The following is a 20,879-nucleotide window of genomic DNA, read 5'->3' as shown; positions in this document are numbered from 1 at the left end:
ACGTCAGAGGGAAGTGACTGAAGCATGGCTTATATCTAGAGGCGGTGAATGGTACGTTAGTACGCCATTAGTCTCCTTGTCCAATAAAGAAAATTGCCTTCCTGGATGGCAGCATCAAATGAAATAATACTTTTTATTTCCCATGACCCCCTGGTTTTGATGGCATATTACAATTCCTTTTATCCCCTGACACTGGTTTTTGCTGTTGCCTGTATTTTATTTTGTTTTCGTTGAGGGTTTTCTTTTGACTCTGCTTTTGCTATGACTTGACGTTTTGACTCTGCTTTGCTATGACCTTCATTTTACAGAAAAAATACAGTGCGAACATAGACGACGGACAAAGAAGAGGTGCACAACGCGGGGATACCGTTCTTGGACAATGCCTGATTTGCCATGGTTCATGGAAAAAAGGGTGCCCCGGGATCTTTTTAGTTTTTGAGTTTGCTCCTTGTGTTGATTGCCTCATGTGATTGGTGACCACCTTTTCTTTTGGTCGCTTTTATATGTGATTTCCTCAATAAAATTTTAGTTGCGAGACAGCGCTTGTGTTGTGCACCTCTTCTTCGTCCGTCGTCTATGTTCGCGCTGTATTTTTTCCTGTAAAATGAACGTAACCCAACTAGCCCAACTATCCACCTAGCTATGACCTGTTGACTATACTTTTGCTATTCAGTGTTGACTCTGCTTTTGCTACGACGTAATAACTGCGTTCTGTACTTAGGTCCTCCCTTCCGCATTTGGTGGCATGCCCTTGATATGGTTGCAGTATATGGCGTCCAGTGATGACGTTGAGTGTCGCGTTGACACTGGTTGCCCATGTCATGGGCACGTGATGTTTTGGATTGTACATAATCTGGCGTTTTCAATAAAAATTCAGTTGGCAGTTCAGCGCTTGTCCTGTGTTCCTCTTTCGTCCTTGTTGCTTCACTCTGCCGCTTTCCATGATGATTAACCAACTAGCCCACACCAAGACATTAATCGATGGATCTCCATGACAGAAATCATATCATTTGTTTACACTGGACATTTTACGTCCGTACACCTTCAATAAAGCTAGTTGGAAGGTTCCAACTTTTACAAAATAAAAGACGTGCTTTCGCCGACAATTCCGGAAGGACATAACCTAAAAGAAGCGTATAGGATTGGGCATGTTGGTCAGACATGCTAAAGGGAAGAATGGCGCAGCATCAAGTAACGAGGACAGCAGGAGAGCGCGCACACTTCTTAGTGACCTGGTTGTGGCCCATCAGGACTCGCCTCTGGTGAAGCAACTTGGCTCCAGCGTGATGAAGGTGTTTCGCTATTTAGATGATTACTTAGTGATACTGGAAGCACAAAATGATGCTCTCATTGACAGTGCACTGAGTAAGTTGACGACAGGCTTAGAACCCCTGCTACTGACTCAAGAACTTCCTGCTGAAGGTTCCATAAGGCTTTTGGACCTCCGTCTGACTTTTATGGATAACCACACCTGCTGGTGTTTTGAAGCCTCTTGCCTTACCAGTCAGATTACTCCAAACTAGTAAAGAGGGCCATTGTGCAACACTGTTTCACCAACGCTGTCAGGAAATCAAGTCATCATTCAATGAACAAAAGCTTCAGTATGTGCCTAAAGACAGCGGGCTATCCAGATCCTTTACTGGTATCAGTCCTTTACTGGATCCTTTACTCCTTTACTGGTATCCTTTACTGGTACAGATCCTTTACTGGTATCAGTGCAGGCCAAAGGCCTGCACAGGAAACAAAATGTAGAGGCCCCTCTGAGTAATGAAGAAAAAGATCGACTCAAGGCCAAGAAAAAGGAAGAACTTAAGAAAAGCAAGGTAGATGTGATACCATACCTTCATACTGTTTCACACAACCCCAAAAAGATCGGAGCATGCGCGAAAGTCAGAGTGGTATGTTCCACTCCTGCCAAACTTTCTGCCCTTTGCAAAAAATCCTGTCAAGTCAAGAAAGCGAAGCCGAAATGCACGATTAACCACCAGAACAAATTCGTAGCCTGTTCAGAAGGCGTCGTTTACAAGATTCCTCTAAAATGTGATGCCTGCTACATAGGCCAGACAGGAAGGTGCCTCAACGAGTGCCTGAAAGAACATCGCAGAAAATTACGTCAATTGGCAATTGAAGGCCATCTAGCTGAACACTGCAGGTCCTGCAAGTGCAGTGCACTGCTGAAGAAATGCTCTGTTATTTATAAGCACTAAGATCAGCTTAGCCACAAAATTGCAGAAGCGCAAGGAATAGCGTGAGAAGAGAAGACCTGCATTAGCGCGGCGCCAATCTGCCTAACAAAAAAAGAATTAGCCTTCCTCATTGAACGTGAGCGCTCTCGGAGTGGCAGACCTAAAAGGTGTTTCTTGTTCTTTTTTTGCCACGCCTGGGCCCCGACCTTGTTTCAGCATGCTTTTGCGCCAAGTTTCCTTTCATTCACCTGTCATCAAATTTTAGCCGTGTTATTGTTGGCTTTGTAGTTTTGTTTTATGCGTCCTGTTAGTGATTTTTTAGGTCTCTCTAGCTGTGTTCGGTTGGCACTTCAGGTTTCATTCTCATGTTTTTTACCGCATTTAGTCCTTCTTCATCATTACCCTATTTTTTTGCAACGTGGCCTTCCGTCAGATTATTTTGTTGATATGTGCGTGATTCGTTTAAGTTTTAGCCTGTTTTGTTCCCGTCTTCTACCTCAAGTTTTGTCTAGTTTGTCATCCGTGACAGGGATGTTCCACGTGCTGCTGTTAGCTTAGTGTGGTTGTCATGTTGTGTCCCACGTGTGTTACCATGATTTGTTGCCTTGCATGTCGCGTCCAGTGCGTCAGACACTGTCTTGGTTTTCTTTACTTTGTGGGGCATTTTGCCTCGTATAAATTTGGCGTAGTGGCAGCCAAACAATAAGGTTGAAAGTTGGCGATTGTGCGTTTGCATGCTCTCCTGCTGTCCTCATTACTTGATGCTGCGCCATTCTTCCCTTTAGTATCCTAAAAAACAGGGAATGACAAGACACAGGTGCCTGTGTGGCATGCCATCTTGTTCTTGGTGCTGTACCAACCAGCTCAACACCTTGCTCTGGTCGATAACGATAAATTGAGCGAGAATGAAAAAAAGCCCTGTGGTCACATCTTCCCGCTGAAGATAGAACTGTAATGATGTTGCAGTACTTTACTGCACAAACGACTGCTCCCAAATGTGCAGCTGAAAATTCCAGCGACCAGCCTGCAGCGTTGGAGGCTAGGGTCATCAAGTGGTGTGCAGTTACACATTCAATCTCCCTTGATGGCTGGCCCAGACACAGCTGAATGCACGAGGCACCTTCAGCCTCAAGCAAGAGAGTGTAGGGAATGGGACCTACTGTGGTAGACAAAAAGAGAACTTCCTCAGTGTGTGAAACCAGAGCGTCAATGACCCGCAGAGAGAACAAGTGCGAAGCAGCAGAGCCAGACTCACTTGCGCAGTGGGGCATCCCCAGTCATCTCGTCCACATAGTCCCGCTTCAGCTCCTCAGGGACATCCGAGTCGTCCGAGTCCACCTCTGCACTTCTGGGACCCCCCTCCTGCACAGCAGCACCCACAACTGTTGCAGCCCTGACAACGGTGGCATCTATAAAAACCCAGAATGCTTGCATACATTCATTCTCCCAGAGGGGTTGGCACAGCAAGCGACTGTCATGCGCAGTGGCAGGTGTGGCTCGCTCAAACAACAGTCTGGTACCACTCTCTGAGCCAAGCCAACATCAGTCTTTTCCTTTTCTTATTTTTGACGGCTGAGAGAAGGCTTCGACATCGTCAAAGAGGCTGTCTTCATCACCTTGGAGGAACTTCGACATTCCTGACAACAACAGTGTGCATGTCACTGCTGCCTAGTTTTAGTCTAAACAAAGAGGAAGCCACTCCCAAGTTTTCGCCACTCTAACTGGGAGGACACTGTCATTGATGCTGTTGCCATATATGTATGGTGGCGACCTTGCATTCAAATTAAAAGAAGTGGTGCCAGAGTGATTGTGCTACCTCAGCGAAATAAACTTGCTCAAGTTAATGGCAACTACTCCCAGTTTAAGCAAGTAAGAATTGCTGCTCCTCAATGGAGCATACTGCTTAACAGTACATCTTGCGGGGCTAACTAGTGAAGCATTGTTCAACAAAAGGCAAAAACAGCACTAAATTTCACACAAACCACACAGAAAGACGGACAGGACAGGCGCTGACCACAACTATGTTTAGCAGCGGTGCTAAAGCAACATCCGGCAGTGGAAGCAGACACTCGAAGCCCTACGTAAGGAGTGCCACGGGAGTGGTCTACGGGCTCCCCCTTACTTGTGGCAAGGTATACGTTGGTCAAACTGGACACTGCATCAACAAACGCGCTCGGGAACACAGAAGATCATCAGGAGACACATCAGGTTCGTTGGAAAACCTACCCTCCCATTGCCGCTCTTGCATTAATAATATAAATGAAGTCGGTGCTAAACGTGGACAGGGACTGAGAAGAATCCCATAGGACGACTGACAAGCGCTTGTCAGCTGTCATATGTGTTGCTTCTTGGTCCCTGTCCAAGTTTTGCATCCACTTCATTTATATCATGCAAAGCCAACTTGCTCAACAACACGCTCTTCTGAATTGCATTAATGAACATGAAAAAAAAAAATGAACCACGACTTGAGGAGATCAAAATTCTAGATAGAAATAAAGGTAGGCTAGCTTGTGAACTGGCAGAAGCCTTTTATATCAAAGAGAGAGGTCAACACCACTTCTTTTTCCCTGTGAGCAAGTGAATAGTTTTCGTCTTTGTGGCATTTTTTTTTTGCCACATGGGAAATGCACATGCAACATGCATTCACCTTTTTTGTGATATATATATATATATATATATATATATATATATATATATATATATATATATAGAAGAAGAGTAGAAGAAGAGATGAAGGAAGACTCTCGGAGGCGCTCTGTAAGACCGTTGGTTTGGGGATGATAGGCGGTGGTCAGCTTATGTTTTGTTGAGCAGGAACGGAGAATGTCGTCGACAACTTTAGAGAGAAAGCAACGGCTGCGGTCGGTGAGAAGTTGGCGGGGTGCACCATGACGGAGGATGAGGTCGTAGAGGAGAAAATCGGCCACGTCGGTAGCAGTACTGGTGGGGAGGGCCCGCGTGATGGCATAGCGAGTAGCATCATCTGTTGCAACGGCAATCAATTTGTTTCCGGAGGTGGACTCCGGAAACGGGCCCAAAAGATCCAAGCCAACATGATAGAATGGTTCAGGGGGCACATCAACAGGCTGGAGCAAACCCGCGGAGAGCGTGGCAGGACTTTTCCAGGCGTTGGCAGTGGTCGCAGGCACGAACATAGCGGCGGACGGACTGGTAGAGACGGGGCCAAAAGAAGCGACGACGCACGCGGGCGTAAGTACGCGAGACACCCAGGTGTCCAGCAGTGGGGAGGTCATGGAGCTCGTGGAGGACGTCGTTGCGCAGATGCTTCAGGACAACAAGCAGTAGGCCTGGGCCGGCGGGGTTCAGGCTTCTGCGGTAGAGTGTGTCATGATGAAGTACAAACCGGCGCAGGGCAGGGTCAGATGGAGAGGATCTGAGGCGGGAAATAATAGAGCGGAACTCGATATCTCGTCGCTGCTCATCGCCAAGGTGAGTAAGAGCAGAGAGCGAGAAGAGGTCAGCGACGGAGTCACTGCCAGAATGATCAGAAGAGTCAACGGGGTATCGGGAGAGGCAATCAGCATCAGTGTGTAGCCTACCGGACTTATATACCACGGTATAGTCGTAGTCTTGGAGGTGTAAAGCCCAGCGACCTAGGCGGCCAGTAGGATCTTTCAGTGATGAGAGCCAGCAGAGCGCATGGTGGTCGGTGACAACCGTAAAAGGGCGGCCGTACAAATATGGGCGGAATTTCCCAACCGCCCAGACAAGGGCTAAGCACTCACGTTCGGTAATTGAGTAATTGCGCTCCGGGGCGGAGAGGAGGCGGCTGGCGTAGGCGATGACACGGTGCTGTTCGGATTGCCTCTGAGAGAGAATAGCGCCGATGCCATAGCCACTGGCGTCTGTGCGGACTTCAGTGGGAGCTGTCACATCGAAGTGGGCCAGAACTGGCGTGGTAGTAAGCTTCAATATCAAGGTGGAAAACGCGTGTGCTTGGTCGGGTCCCCAGATGAAGGTGGCGTCCTTTTTCAGGAGGTCGGTGAGGGGGCGGGCGATGTCGGCGAAGCCTTCAACAAATCGACGAAAGTAGGAGCACAGCCCTAAGAAGTTGCGGACGTCGTTACAGGAACGGGGCTGGGGAAAGTCTTTAACGGCTCGGACCTTATCAGGCTCAGGGTGCACCCCCGTGTCGTCGACGACATGACCCAAGATGGCGAGTTGACGGCGCGCGAAACGGCACTTAGACGAGTTGAGCTGCAGGCCAGCATGACGAAAGAGAGAAAGGATCTGAGAAAGGTCAGTGAGGTGAGAGGAAAACGAGGGCGAAAAGACAATGATGTCATCGAGATAGCACAGGCAGGTGGACCACTTAAAGCCTTGCAAAAGAGCAACCATCATGCGTTCAAATGTGGCTGGTGCGTTGCATAATCCGAAAGGCATAACTTTGAATTGATAAAGGCCATCAAGAGTCACAAAAGCGGTTTTCTCACGGTCCTGTTCATCTACAGCAATTTGCCAGTAGCCGGAGCGAAGATCAATGGACGAGAAGAATTTGGCACCATGGAGGCAGTCAAGCGCGTCATCGATACGCGGCAGGGAGTACACGTCCTTTTTAGTGATCTTATTCAGGTGGCGATAATCAATGCAAAAACGCCATGAGCCATCCTTTTTCCTGACAAGGACGACGGGTGAGGCCCAGGGACTGTGTGAGGGTTCGATAATGTTTTTTTCTAGCATTTTAGTAACTTCCGCATTGATTACTTGACGCTCGGCGTGAGAGACCCGGTAAGGGCGGCGGCGGATGGGAGGGGCATTGCCTGTTTCAATGCGGTGCCTGACGGCGAGAGTTTGACCCAGCGCGGTGTTGTTCACGTCAAAAATATCCGAAAAAGATTCGAGAAGGGCACGAAGCTTGGCAGTTTGATCGGGATGGAGGTCGGTAGCCATCATGGTTGTGGAGGTGTCGGTCGACAGAAGAGACTGCCGGCGCGGTGCGGCGGTTTCTGGAACTGGGGTAGCGGGCAACGTAGCCACGTGGCAAGGAGCGAGAGGGGATAGCGTAGCGACGCAGATGCCGGAGGGTAGCACTTGAGAAGTGAGGCCGAAGTGGCAATAGTATGAGGTAGGGCAACGTTACGGGTCAGGAGGAGGTCAAGATTGGGAGTAACGAGATAGTCGCCATCGGGAACTGGGCGAGATGGGGTCAATGGAACAAAAGAGGCGGTTCGGGATGACAGGCGAGCATATGCGGTACTGAACAGTCGCAGTGATACATCAAGTGGGTCTGAATCCAGCATTGGAAGGGCGAGGTGTAGAACACCCTCCGAGCAGTCAATGAGGGCGGAATGGTCAGTCAAAAAATCTAAGCCGAGGATAAGGTCATGGGCACAGGTGGTCAGCACGGTGAACTGAACTGGTATACTCTGGCCGGCAATAGTAACGCGCGCGGTACACATACCGTCCACAGCAGGCGTGCCACCATCCGCGACACGCACACGGGACGTTGCAGAAGTGAGGACTTTGCGGAGGCGACGGCGGAGGCCAGCACTCATCACTGATACATGAGCACCGGTGTCAATCAGGGCGCGCACAGGAACACGGTCGATAGTGACGCTCAGAAGATTAGGTCGAGTGGTCGAGAGAGGATTTGTAGTCCGGGTCGTTGATGCAGCGTCACCTCCGGGAGCTGCATCACTTAGTTTTCCAATTTGGAGCGGCTGCGAGAAGGCGACTGGGGGGAACGAGAGCGGCGGCCCTGCGGGGACGGAGAGCGGGAGAATCGGCGTGGAGGGGGTACGGCTGGTGCAGACGGTTCGGACGGGGCGCGGGTCGAGAAGTTGTGGGATGAGGCGGGACTGTAGGAGGGGAAGACGTTGCGGGGCGTTGGAGACCATGGACTGCGGCAATGACGGGCGATGTGGCTAATGCGAGAGTACCGGAAGCAAATGGGACGGTCGTCCGCCGTGCGCCAGTCATTGGGATTGCGGGAACGGGGCAGAGAATAATAGGTGCGATGAAAAGCACACGGTGGGGGCTGGGGGGTGTCCGGGCTTCTGATGGCGCACACTGCCGGAGCGAGGTTCAGATGAGCGAGTTCCTGCCGCACGACGGCCTGAATCAGGGACACAGCGGGCAGGGTTGTATCAGGGACGGAGAGCGGGGATATCACAGGTGCGAGGGCCTCCAGTTCACGTCGGACGATCCGGGTGACCGAATCGGTGACGGCAGGGGCGTCCGAGGGTGTGCGGGATGGTGATCGGTGGTCCTCACAGGAAGATGTCGCGGCCGTGTTGGGAAGGCGAGAAAGCGACGGCGAAATGCGGAGGCCTTTGACTTGCTCAAATCGACGGCACTTGTTTATGATGAAGTCAATTGAGGTACAGTCTTTGCAAACAAGCAAGTGAAACGCATCGTCGGCAATGCCTTTGAGCACGTGGCCCACTTTATCGGTCTCACTCATTGCGGCGTCGACCTTGTGACAAAGCGCCAAGATGTCCTGAATGTAGGCCACGTAGCTCTCGGTAGAAGATTGTGCTCGAGTAGCCAGCTGTTTCTTGGCGGCGAGCTGGCGGTCATCAGGTCTACCGAATAGCGTCTTCAACTTTTCCTTAAAGGTGTCCCAACTTGTTAGCTCTTCCTCGTGGGTCTCGTACCATACGCGCGCCGTGCCATTGAGGTAAAAGATGACGTTCGCGAGCATTAGCGTAGGGTCCCACCTGTTGTAGTTGCTGACACGCTCGTAGAGGTTTATCCAGTCTTCGACGTCCGAGCCATCTGTGCCGGAAAACGTGCCGGGGTCGCGAGGAGGAGCCATGATGACGAAAGGAGGGGTAGTGGGGGTAGTGGGGCTCCTTGACCGGCCGGGTGGAGCCATGGTGGTAGTCCCGGCCTGACGAGTACTACGAAGCTGTGTGGTGTGCACAGCGGAAAATCCGCACCTCCACCAAAGATGTTACGTGGTCCAGGCGGGAACGACGCGAGAACGCCCGGGCACAGCACACAGGTCAAGAGCACAGGGCGGCCCGCACAGAGCACCAGGAACAGAGCACCGAATCCCAGAGCACGCGCGCCTCCGAGAGTCTTCCTTAATCTCTTCTTCTATACGTTGCAATATATATATATATATATATATATATATATATATATATATATATATATATATATATATATATATATATATATATATATATATATATATATATATATATATATATATATGCAACATGTGGCCTTCAATAAACATGCTTAGTTGAAGTCAATGCTCGTCCTATCCGTCTTTCTGTGCAGTTTCCGTTCAATTAAGCGATATTTTTACCTTTTGTTAAACAAGCATACTGCACCTCCTTTTTTTCAATGTTTACGCAAACAACCTTGTTCTTGTGGCCGGTGAACCAAACTATGTAATCTATACCTACGATATTACAGTGTTTTTTTTTTTTCATAAAACAATGTGGGAAGCATGCTTTCGACCACAAATTTTGTTCTTGCTAGAATACAAAGACGGTCACTAGATAATGACTTAAACAACAGCGAAAAAAAAAAAAAACCATAGCTATTTTGTTTCAAGCAAAAACAAAGGTATGACCTTAGAGACTGATATTCTTGAATTGAGCTTGTCCATTCGGCAGAAACGTTATGTGTATTTTTCGATAGCCAAACATCAGGGTCTGATCACACAGACTTTCTTGCATGAAAGCTTGTACAGGTTGCCAGAATGCCGTTCACTTTAAGTCCGCTGCCATGTAAGGTCAAACTTCTTTTAGACAATGTTCTCTTCCCGAGTCATGTACATTACTGTTGTCTCGGTGTAGAGTATGACCTCTGCTATCAACACAGATTATTCCTGCTTCAAAAAAAAAGGTAATTCATGTTATCCGTAAGATGCACATCATTATTATCAGCCTGAGTATGCTCACTGCAAGGCAAAGGACCCTCCCATATCTCTTCAATTAGCTCTGTCCACTGCCAGCTGCTGCCACCGTATTCCTGAAAATTTCTTAATCTCGTCCGCCCACATAACCATCTGCCGCCCCCTGCTACACTTGCTTTCTCTTGGAATGCACTCTGTTACCCTCAAGGACCAGCGGTTATCTTGCCTTCGCATTGAATGCCCTGCCCAGGCCCATTTCTTCCTCTTGATTTCGACTTAAAATGTCATTAACCCGCGTTTGTTCCCTCAACCACTCTGCCCTCTTGCGATCTTTTAATGTTACACCCACCATTTTTCTTTCCACAGCTCGCTGCGTTGTCCTTAACTTAAGCTGAACCCTTTTCGTTAGCCTCCACGTTTCTGCCCCATAGGTGAGTGCCGGCAAGATACAGCTGTTATACACTATTCTCTTGAGAGATACTGGCAAGCTGCCATTCACGATCTGAGAGAACCTGCCATATGCGTTGCGCCCCAATGTTATTCTTCTAGTTATTTCGCCCTCGTGATTCGGATCTGTGGTCACTACCTGGCCCAAGTAGGCGTATTCCCTTACCACTTCCAGCAATTCGCTACCAACTGTAAACTGCTTCAGTGACTGTTGAACATTACTTTGGTTTTCTGCATGTTAATTTTTAGACCCAGCGTTCTGCTCTGCCTGCCTAACTGACTGATTATGCTTTGCAGTTCATCTTTTGAGTGACTCAGCAAGGCAATGTCATCAGCGAATTGCAGATTACAAAGGGAGCACATCTTTTGCCACCTCACTGCCCGGATTGTCAACAGAGTGACAACCAGCAAGAACCACAAATGTGCAAAACATGCAGTCGGTCATCCACTGATTGCCTAAGGGAGCTTGCCGAGTCTTTGAGGGCATCAACTCCAAAAAGCAACCTCACGCTTCATTGTCAGGATTGTCAAGAGGCTAGGTGTATGCCAGACCTGCGAGGATGCAAAATTTTCATGACTCATCATGATGAGCTGATCCACGAAATCACCTAAGCATTCACTATCACCAAAAAGGGCGCAGAGTGTGTTAGCACATCTCCAGTTAGCTAAAGAAATCGCGTGCTAAGACAGCTAAAAGAGGCTTTGTCAATCACCTCCGCTAGCTGGTATTTTCTTCTGTGTAATGGTGGAACCATCGAAATGGACGCAGGACAAAAAGGACAAAAAGAAGTAGGCACACACACAACACCGCTGGACTTACAACTCAGTTGTAAGTCCAGCGGTGTTGTGTGTGTGCCTGTTTCTTTTTGTCCTGCGTCCATTTCGATGGTTCCACCATTACACATTATGAACCAACTAGCCCAGCAAGTTACTCTGTTTCTTCTGTGTGTTTGCATCTTTTCATATTGACATGTGTCATTTATCTTTATCGGGCGACCACGTTTCGCCGCCTAACAAGTGTTATCGCACAGCGCGGGACGCGCCTGCATCTATCCGAAGTTTCTGGCAAGTCATCGATGCTTCTGTTCCTAGGCCACATCATCAGCAAGTCTGGAGTCCACCCTGACCCACAGAAGACAGCTGCCATCGCACAGTTCCCGCAGCCCATCGACAAGAAGGCAGTGTGTAGATTTCTTGGCATGTGTGCCTACTACAGGCGATTTGTCAAGGACTTTTCACGCATCGCTGAGCCACTGACACAGCTCACTAAATGTGACGTCGAGTTCAAGTGGGAAACGCCGCAGGCCGACGCATTTCAAGAACTCAAACAATGCATGCAGTCGCCGCCCGTACTTGCGCACTTCGACGAGCACGCCGATACCGAAATCCACACTGACGCCAGTAGCCTAGGCCTCGGTGCCGTCCTAGTCCAGAGAAAAGATGGGCATGAACACGTGATAGCTTACGCTAGCCGGTCGTTATCAAAAGCGGAAGGCATTTTTTCTACAACCGAAAAGGAATGCCTCGCCATCGTTTGGGCCACAGCGAAATTTTGCCCTTACCTATATGGCAGGCCATTCAAAGTGGTCAGCGACCATCACGCAATGTGTTGGCTAGCTAACCTAAAGGACCCCTCAGGACGGCTGGCACGGTGGAGCCTCAGACTACAAGAATACGACATCACTGTAACCTACAAGTCCGGACGAAAACACTCAGATGCCGATTGCCTATCACGCGCCCCCATTGACCCGCCGCCGCAAGATGACGAGGATGACGACGCCTACCTTGGAATAATAAGCGCGGAAGACTTCGCCGAACAGCAACGAGGAGACCCGGAGCTAAAAGCCCTAGTCGATTATTTGGAAGGGCACACCGACGTTGTCCCTAGGGCATTTAAGCGTGGATTGTCTTCGTTCACGCTTCAAAACAACCTACTCGTGAAGAAGAACTTCTCACCAGTCCGCGCCAACTATCTTCTTGTTGTTCCGTCGGCGCTGCGTCCAGAAGTACTGCACGCCCTACATGACGATCCGACCGCTGGGCACCTCGGTTTATCCCGGACGCTATCAAGGATACAAGAAAGATATTACTGGCCGCACCTAACCGCCGATGTCGCCCGTTACGTCAAGACATGCCAAGACTGTCAGCGACGCAAGACACTACCGACAAGGCCAGCGGGATTACTACAGCCGATCAAGCCTCCTTACCGACCTTTTCAGCAGATCGGGATGGACTTGTTGGGACCGTTTCCGACATCAACTTCCGGAAATAAGTGGATCGTCGTGGCAATGGACTATCTCACCCGCTTCGCTGAAACTAAAGCTCTGCCGAAAGGCAGCGCAGCCGAAGTGGCGAAATTTTTCGTCGAGAACATCCTGCTGCGACATGGTGCTCCAGAAGTCCTCATCACCGACAGAGGAACGGCTTTTACAGCAGAGCTCACGCAAGACATTCTGCAATACAGCCAGACAAGTCACAGGAGGACAACTGCCTACCATCCGCAGACGAATGGTCTCACGGAGCGCCTGAACAAGACCCTCGCCGACATGCTAGCAATGTACGTCGACGTCGAGCACAAGACATGGGATGCGGTCCTGCCGTACGTAACATTCACTTACAACACGGCGGTGCAAGAAACAACACAGATCACGCCATTTAAGTTGGTTTACGGCAGGAACCCGACGACGACGCTCGACGCCATGCTGCCGCACGTCACTGACGAGGAAAATCTTGACGTCGCTATCTATCTCCAGCGCGCCGAAGAAGCTCGACAGCTCGCCCGCCTACGGATCCAGAACCAGCAGTGTACCGAAAGCCGACACTACAACCTGCGACGACGCTTCGTTGAGTACCAGCCCGGCAACCGTGTTTGTGTATGGACCCCGATACGCCGACGAGGACTCAGTGAGAAACTATTGCGACGCTATTTCGGACCTTACAAGGTCATTCGACGTATTGGCTCACTGGACTATGAGGTCGTGCCAGACGGCATTTCGCATTCACAGCGGCGCCGCGCACGATCTGAAGTGGTCCACGTGGTGCGCCTTAAACCCTTTTACGGACGCTGACGAACTTCCTTATTTTTGTTGTTTTCTTTGCTACGAGTGCTTTTCTTTATTTCGTTTGTTTCCAGCATCGGGTCGATGCTTTTCAAGAGGGGGGGTAATGACACGTGTCATTTATCTTTATGGGGCGACCACGTTTCGCCGCCTAACAAGTGTTATCGCACAGCGCGGGACGCGCCTGCATCTATCCGAAGTTTCTGGCAAGTCATCGATGCTTCTGTTCGCTGTCTGTTGTAGACGAACCTTATGTTATCTGATTTCATCGCCTGACGCAAATGGTGTAGAACTTTGTGGAAGGCACGCGGGTCCCAACGATTAGTCTGGAACATTCGACGACTGCTATATAACAGCCGACGCGCTTGACCCGCGGATCAGATTTTCGACGATCGCCGACCGTGCTCGCCGCTACCGTTGTGCTGCAAGTGTAGTCTCTTTTGTGGGCACAGGTTCGCCCAATAAAAGTTAGTTTTGTCTTTCACAGTATTGCTACTGTGTTCTTCAACGTCACCACCACGTGACAATATGTAGTCATTGCCTTGCCTGCAATAAGGCTTCAGTTGTTAGTAGCACTCATGTTGTCTGCTATTCCTTCTAGTGCCCCTTTTTGTGCTAAATTCACCTCGATGGAAAACCAACTAGGCCCACTTCATGTGCTCACGAACCTCCTGTAAACAGACGTTGAACAGCATTAGCCAGATCGTGTCTCCCTGCCTGACAACCTTCCTTATTGGAATTTTATTCTTCACTGTATGGAGGACTGTGGCAGCTGCGCAGTCGTTATAGATATCTTCCAGTATTTTCACGTCGTCATCATCATCATCAGCCTGACTACACCCACTGCAGGGCAAAGGCCCCTCCCATGTCTCTCCAATTAACCCTATCCTTTGCCAGCTGTGCCCACCCTATGCCTGCAAACTTCCTAATCTCATCCGCCCACCTAACCTTCTGCCGCCCCTTGCTACGCTTGCCTTCTCTTGGAATCCACTCCGTTACCCTCAAGGACCAGCGGTTATCTTGCCTTCACTTTACATGCCCTGCCCAAGCCCATTCCTTCCTCTTGATTTCGACTAGGATGTCATTACTGTTGACTAGGATGTCAGTAAGGTGTGTTAATGGCATCTTCCCGTAAGGCTCTTCTGCTCCTTGATTCCGCAATGCCTGCATGACTGCTGAGGTTTCCAGCAAGTCATATGCTTTCTAGTAATCAGTGAAGGCTATATATTGGGGTTGCTTATATTCTGCGTATTTCTCTATCACCTGATTGATAATGTGAATATGATAAATTGTGGAATACCTTTTACGAAATCCTGCCTGATCATTTGATTGAAGTCTAAGGTTGCCGTGACTCTATTACCGATTACCTTAGTAAATAGCTTGTAGGCAACGGACAGTAAGCTTATCGGCCTGTAATTTTTCATGTCCTTGGCGTCTCCCTTCTTATGAATTAAGATAATGTTTGCATTCTTCCAAGCTTCTGGTACAGTCGAGGTCATAAGGCATTGAGTATACAGGGCGGCTAGTTTTTCTAGCACAATCTCCCCTCAGTCCAACAGATCTGTAGTTACCTGATCCTCGCCAGAAGCTTTCCCCCCCAGCATTGCTCCCAAGGCTTTCTTTACTTCCTCTTTCATTACTGGCAGGATGACGCATTGCTGTGTGTTATTGCCTCTATCATTAACATTCTGCAGCATTTGCTTAAGGGCTAATTGGTTCACATTTCTTCCAAGACAAATTCCTTTTTTAGCGCGACACATAAACAGGACAACGCAGGCGCTAACTCACAACTGTTTATTCAGAAAGAATGTGCTTACATATATATACTCATAAAATCATTCATCATATCAGAATCTTCCATACCTTACACACGTGTCGCCAAGAAATGTTGTTCTTATTGTTTCAAGCACACTGAAATGTTGCTAATACACATATCAGCCTTTTTTCTGATAAAAAACAATTCAAGTAGTTCGCGTGCCACAGTGTCACAACTTCTGCCTATGATCTTTATGTTGGAAAACTTTGGTTGGTTTGCATTTACAATTCTTGCAATGCTTTGGCAGACGTAGGTTTGCATCGTTTAGCACTGACAGCTCGTGCTGCTGTGCCCTATCATTTACACATTTGCTTGTTTCTGTGATTTATACCATACCGCATGACAGAGGCAGTTCATAGACAACACCGCTAGCAAACTTCACATACGGGTTGTGCTGTCGCATTTAAGTGTCACGCTAAAGAAGGAATTACACACCAAGGAACATACACACCTGGTTTTTACCAATGCTTAGTTTCCACTTCACCGCTTTTAGGCTACCTCCGTTCTTTACAGCATACATGATTCTCTCCATATTAAACTTCCTTATGTCGGCTACATTGCGCTTATTAACTTTGACAGCTCTGCTAGTTCTATTCTGTCTGTAGTGTTAGACATTTTCAAGCTTTGGCATTTCTTAATCAGATCTTTTGTCTCCTGAGATAGCTTGCCAGTATCCTGTCGAACCCTTCTACAGCGGACTCAGTAATAATAGCAGTGAGATTATCGTTCAGTGTTTGAGCATTAAGATCGTCTTCCTCAGTTAGAGCCAAATAGCTGTTCTGCAGCGAAATCCTCAATTCCTCTACTTTTCTCTTACCTCTAACTCGTTGACGGGCTTGCGTGTCACTAGTTTCTTCCACTCTCTCTTCAAGTCTCAGCTAATTCGAGACCCTACCATCCTGTGGGTCCCTACAAAGCACCTTTTCAATGACCTCCACATCACGTACAATGTCAGGGTGAGCACATAAAATGAAGTCTATTTTGTTTTTAGTCTCACCATTAGGGCTTTTCCACATCCCCTTCCTGTTCTTTCATTTCTGGGAGAAGGTATTCTTAATCCCTAAATTATTTTTATCTGCAAACTCTACTAATATACCCCCCCCCCCCCCTGCTATTCCTAGAGCCTATGCCATTATCGCCTACCGCCTTAACTCCAGCCTACTTTTGCATTGAATGGCCTATTAGTACAGTATACTGTGATTTTACTTTGTTCATTGCCGACTCCATGTCTACATAGAAGCTTTCAACGATCTCGTGATCATGGCTGGATGTACGTGCGTAGGCCTGCATCACCTTCAGCTTGTACCTCTTATTAAGCCTAATTACGATAGCTGCCACACTCTCGTTAATACTACAGGAATCCTCTATATTGCCAGCTACACCTGGATTGGTGAAGAATTCTACACATAGTTCTCACTGTCCCCTAATCCACGATAGTACAGTACATGCTTGTCCATTAGTACTCTATGCACCTCTCTGTCCTCCTAACTTCACTGAGCCCTATGACATCCCATTTAATACCTGCTAGTTACTCGAACAGCACTGCTAGGGTAGCCTCGCTAGATAAGGTTCTAGTGTTAAATGTTGCCAGGTTCAGTTTCCAATGGCGGCCTGTCTGGAGCCAGAAATTCTTGAGCACCCTCCGCTACGTCATTGGTCTAACTGGCGCCTTGGTCAGTCGTTCCAAAGCGGCTGCAGACTGAGGGCCAAAGGCTTGTTCACAGAAGGTTGTGGCCAAGTACTGCACCAGGGTGGCCAAATCCTGCCCTGGTGAGGGAGTGCGTTGTCGGTTCTGGTCACCCAGATCAGGCCGCACCCCAGGCCTGGTTATGTAGGAGGGGGCACATAGTATGCTGTCATGGTTTAGCGGACAGACGAGAGCTAGTTGGATTCATCGTTCACAACAGCGCAGGTAACAGGGACAAAAGGGGAGAATAGACAAAACAATCTTAGTTGGATTCCTCATCAATCAGGATATAGGCGGCAACATACAGGAACTTTATAGTATTATTCAGAGGGTGGCAGTTATTGTAATTAGGCTAAATAACAGGTACAAACTGAAGGTAGTACAGTCCTATGGACTTATATCCAGGTATGATGACCAAATCATCAAAAGCTTCTATGAAGGCGTGAAATCGGCAATAAGCAAAATAAAAACAGAGTACATTATACTGAGGAGTGAATTTAATGCAAGGAGACACGAGCTCGCAAAAGCTAATCACTGCCTGTTTACAGGAAGTATTCTGAGGCCTGAATTGGGAAGAGTTGGGGATAAGAGTTAATAAAGAATACCTAAGTATTCTGCGATTCGCTGATGACATTGCCTTGCTGAGTCACTCAGGAGGTGAACTGCAAATCATGATCAATGAGTTAGACAAGCAGAGCTGAACAGTGGGTCTAAAAATTAACATGCAGAAAACCAAAGTAATGTTCAACAGTCTCGCAAGGGGCGTGTGTATTGTATAAATTGACTTCTTACTATCGAATAAAATTCAGTTATAAGTTCAGCGCCTTTCGTGTGTCTCGTCTCGTCCTCTGTGTGTGTTTTTTAGCGCTGGTTTTTAATGCAATAAATCACCACCAACTCGCCAAATCCAATGTTCTTCTAGCAGTTCACAATTGGTAGCGAGGTGCTTGAAGTGGTAAAGGAATACATTCCTTACGGCAAGGAGTGACAGCTGATCCAGATCATGAGAGGGAAATAACTAGAACACACTAAGAATGGTGTGGTGCACATATGGCACATTCTCTCAGATCATGAATGGCAGTTTACCAATATACCTCCAGAGAAAAGTATACAGCAGCTGTATACTACAGGCAGTTAGATTTGTTCTTGGTAATTATAATTGGCAAGTTAGTATGACCGAAAGCAAACGAAAACTTAACTGGCAAGAGTTGAAGGACCGTAGAAGGTACATCAGATTGAAATTTTTCCATGAGATTTATTATTCAAAAACTGGCATAAACCGCGAACAATATATCCAGGCACCTCATTATATATCAAAGCGACTGGACCACTGCTTGAAGGTCAGAGAATTTTCTTGCAAGGGTGACGTCATGCGTTATTCTTTTTTTGTTAGAACTGTTCGGGACTGGAACAGTTTGCCATCGAGCATTGTATGTATTACATCTAACGAAGCATTTTTCCATGCACTGCAATAATTGCTTTATACCTATAAATGAAGTCTGTACCCCCCTGCTGTAATGCCCTGCGGGGCGATGCAGGTAGCTAATAAATAAATAAATAAATAAATAGATACTCTTCAATGGGGCAGAAATAGGGAGGCTTACGAAAAGAGTTCAGCTTAGTTATGGACAATGCGGCAACCTATGGTTAATGGTTTAACGTCTCAAAGTGACTCAGGCTATGAGGAGCGCCGTAGTGAAAGGGTCCGGAAATTTCGATCACCTGGGGTTCCTTAACGTGGATTGACATCGCAAAGTACACAGGCCTCTAGAATTTCTTCTCCATCGAGATTGGACCGCTGTGGCAGGGTAAACCTGCGTCTTTCAGGTCAGCAGCCGAGCACCGTAACCACTGAGCCACAGCGGTAATGCTCTGTGGAAGTGAAAAATGATAAGTGTAACGTTAACAGACAGGAAGCAGGCAGAGTGGGCGAGGGAACAAATGCGAGTTAATGACATCCTAGTTATCGCCCTCCTGACAGTGACAGTTCCTTTATTGCCGATTTTTACTCGGTTCTGCTCGATCTTAATACCCGTTTTCCTAAAGCCAATTACATCCTCTGCGGTGACTTTAATTTCCCTGACATCGATTGGGGAAACTTGAGCACATCTTCTCGTCAAGCGAAAGATTTCCTTGACGTTGTCATGACATTTAACCTCACCCAAGCAGTAAACTTCCCTACACGTGGCAGTAACACCCTTGACTTAGTCTTTGCATCTAGCCCCGAACTCATCCAATACATATCGAGCACTGACGGTTTCAGTGACCACAACACAGTTATTTTCAACCTATCACTCCCGTTTCCCCAACGGCAGCGCTCTGTTAAGTTCATTCGCGATTATAAAAGGGGAGACTTCGCCTGTATCAACTCGGAGCTTGAGAACTTTTTTCTTCATTTCAAGCAGTCTGCATCTAATAGGTCTGTCGAAGAAAACTGGCTAACTTTCAAAAACAAACTTTCAAATCTGGTCGAAACCTATGTTCCGCTGATATGCATTCGCGGTGACTCCAACAAGCCCTGGTACTCTAACTCCTTAAGGAGGCTTTCTCAAAAGAAAAAGCATCTTTTTCGTGAAGCTAACAGAACTGCACTGGCTTATAAATGGACAAAATATTTCTCGTGCCTGCAGGATTACACGCGTCTCCTAAGGTGTACAAAAAGAAAGTTTTTCCACAATGATCTGTATGGCATTCTACTAACAAACCCAAAGAAATTCTGGCGGATGTTATCACCCAAATCAGGCAACACTCATTGCATTACCCTTTTGTATCCTGATGGTTCACAGGTGCCTCCAGAACTTCGATCTGACGTCATGAACTCTTATTTTACATCAGTCTTCACACATGAACCTGCCTGGAATACATCACACAAAGATTTTTTAAACTTTTCTGCGATGGCACCTATCAACATCACTACTGCTGGCATTTGTGCTCTGATAGACAAACTAAAGTTATCCAGTGCTGCCGGGCCTGACAACCTCACTGCCAAAATATTAAAAGCTACAAAAAATGTATCTTCTCATTTTCTAAAAATAATCTTTGATCAATCTCTTGCGAACAGTTCCATACCTAGTGACTGGAAAATTAACAAAGTCATTCCTGTGTTCAAGGCTGGCAGCCGGAGCGACCCGTCGAATTATCGTCCTATTTCATTAACTTGCATACCATGTAAATTTCTTGAGCATATTATATACTCGCATATTGCATCCCACCTCAATTCCAACTCCTTTTTCTTCAAAAATCAGCATGGCTTTCGTCACGGCTATTCATGTGAATCACAGTTATTTGAGTTTACCATGGACCTTCACTTAAACCTTGATTCTTTGTTCCAAACCGATGTCATCTATCTTGATTTTTCCAAAGCATTCGACCGTGTCCCACATCAACGTCTTATGTTCAAACTTTCAGGTCTTCACCTTCACCCACTTGTTTTAGACTGGATTCACAATTTTCTCACAGCTCGCTCTCAGTTCACCGTAATAGGCGGACTTCCTTCAAATTCTACTTCCGTCTCCTCCGGAGTACCACAGGGGTCTGTGTTGGGTCCGCTTCTCTTCTTAATATTTATTAACGACCTCCCACACAACATCTCATCCACCATCCGTCTTTTCACAGATGACTGCCTTATCTACCGCCGTATAAATACTAAAGACGATCAAGCTGCCCTCCAAAACGATCTGAAGCTCATCGAAAATTGGTGCTCTTTGTGGATGATGGAACTGAACATTAGTAAGTGCAGTTTTATGCAAATTTCTCGGAAACGCTCCAATTTAACTTATCCTTACTCTTTATTTTCTGAGGACCTATTGCAAGTTGAATCTTATCGTTACCTTGGCATCACAATCAATAG

At 47.5% G+C, this 20,879-nt stretch overlaps 2 protein-coding genes across 5 annotated transcripts in view; both read right to left on the bottom strand.

Annotated features, from left to right (window-relative positions):
- Nucleotides 1-20,879, bottom strand: part of Vps50 (vacuolar protein sorting 50) — a 262,379-nt gene that overhangs the window by 102,112 nt on the left and 139,388 nt on the right. For all 4 annotated transcript variants that reach the window (XM_077657052.1, XM_077657054.1, XM_077657053.1 and 1 more), the window contains one exon: nt 3,442-3,548. In XM_077657052.1, coding sequence (XP_077513178.1) covers nt 3,442-3,548 — 107 coding nt within the window. The remainder of the gene's footprint in view (nt 1-3,441; nt 3,549-20,879) is intronic.
- On the bottom strand, nt 4,519-9,024 carry LOC144126302 (uncharacterized). The gene is made up of 2 exons (XM_077660391.1): nt 8,421-9,024; nt 4,519-4,541 (listed from the first exon to the last, which is right to left on the bottom strand). Exons 1-2 carry the CDS (start codon nt 9,022-9,024, stop codon nt 4,519-4,521), a joined length of 627 nt encoding a protein of 208 aa, XP_077516517.1.

This window comes from Amblyomma americanum, chromosome 3 (assembly GCF_052857255.1).
Source record: "Amblyomma americanum isolate KBUSLIRL-KWMA chromosome 3, ASM5285725v1, whole genome shotgun sequence".
Classification (NCBI taxonomy): Eukaryota; Metazoa; Arthropoda; class Arachnida; order Ixodida; family Ixodidae; genus Amblyomma; species Amblyomma americanum.
The sequence above is the reverse complement of the archived record's forward strand: the minus strand, read 5'-3'. Positions and strand labels throughout refer to the sequence as shown.

Excerpts from the sequence above, each read along its gene's own strand:
- LOC144126302 (XM_077660391.1), bottom strand. The coding sequence starts at position 9,024 with ATGGCTCCACCCGGCCGGTCAAGGAGCCCCACTACCCCCACTACCCCT. Across the intron at positions 4,542-8,420 it reads CACGGCCGCGACATCTTCCT|GGACCAAGAAGCAACACATA; the intron begins GTGAGGACCACC and ends AAACTTGGACAG.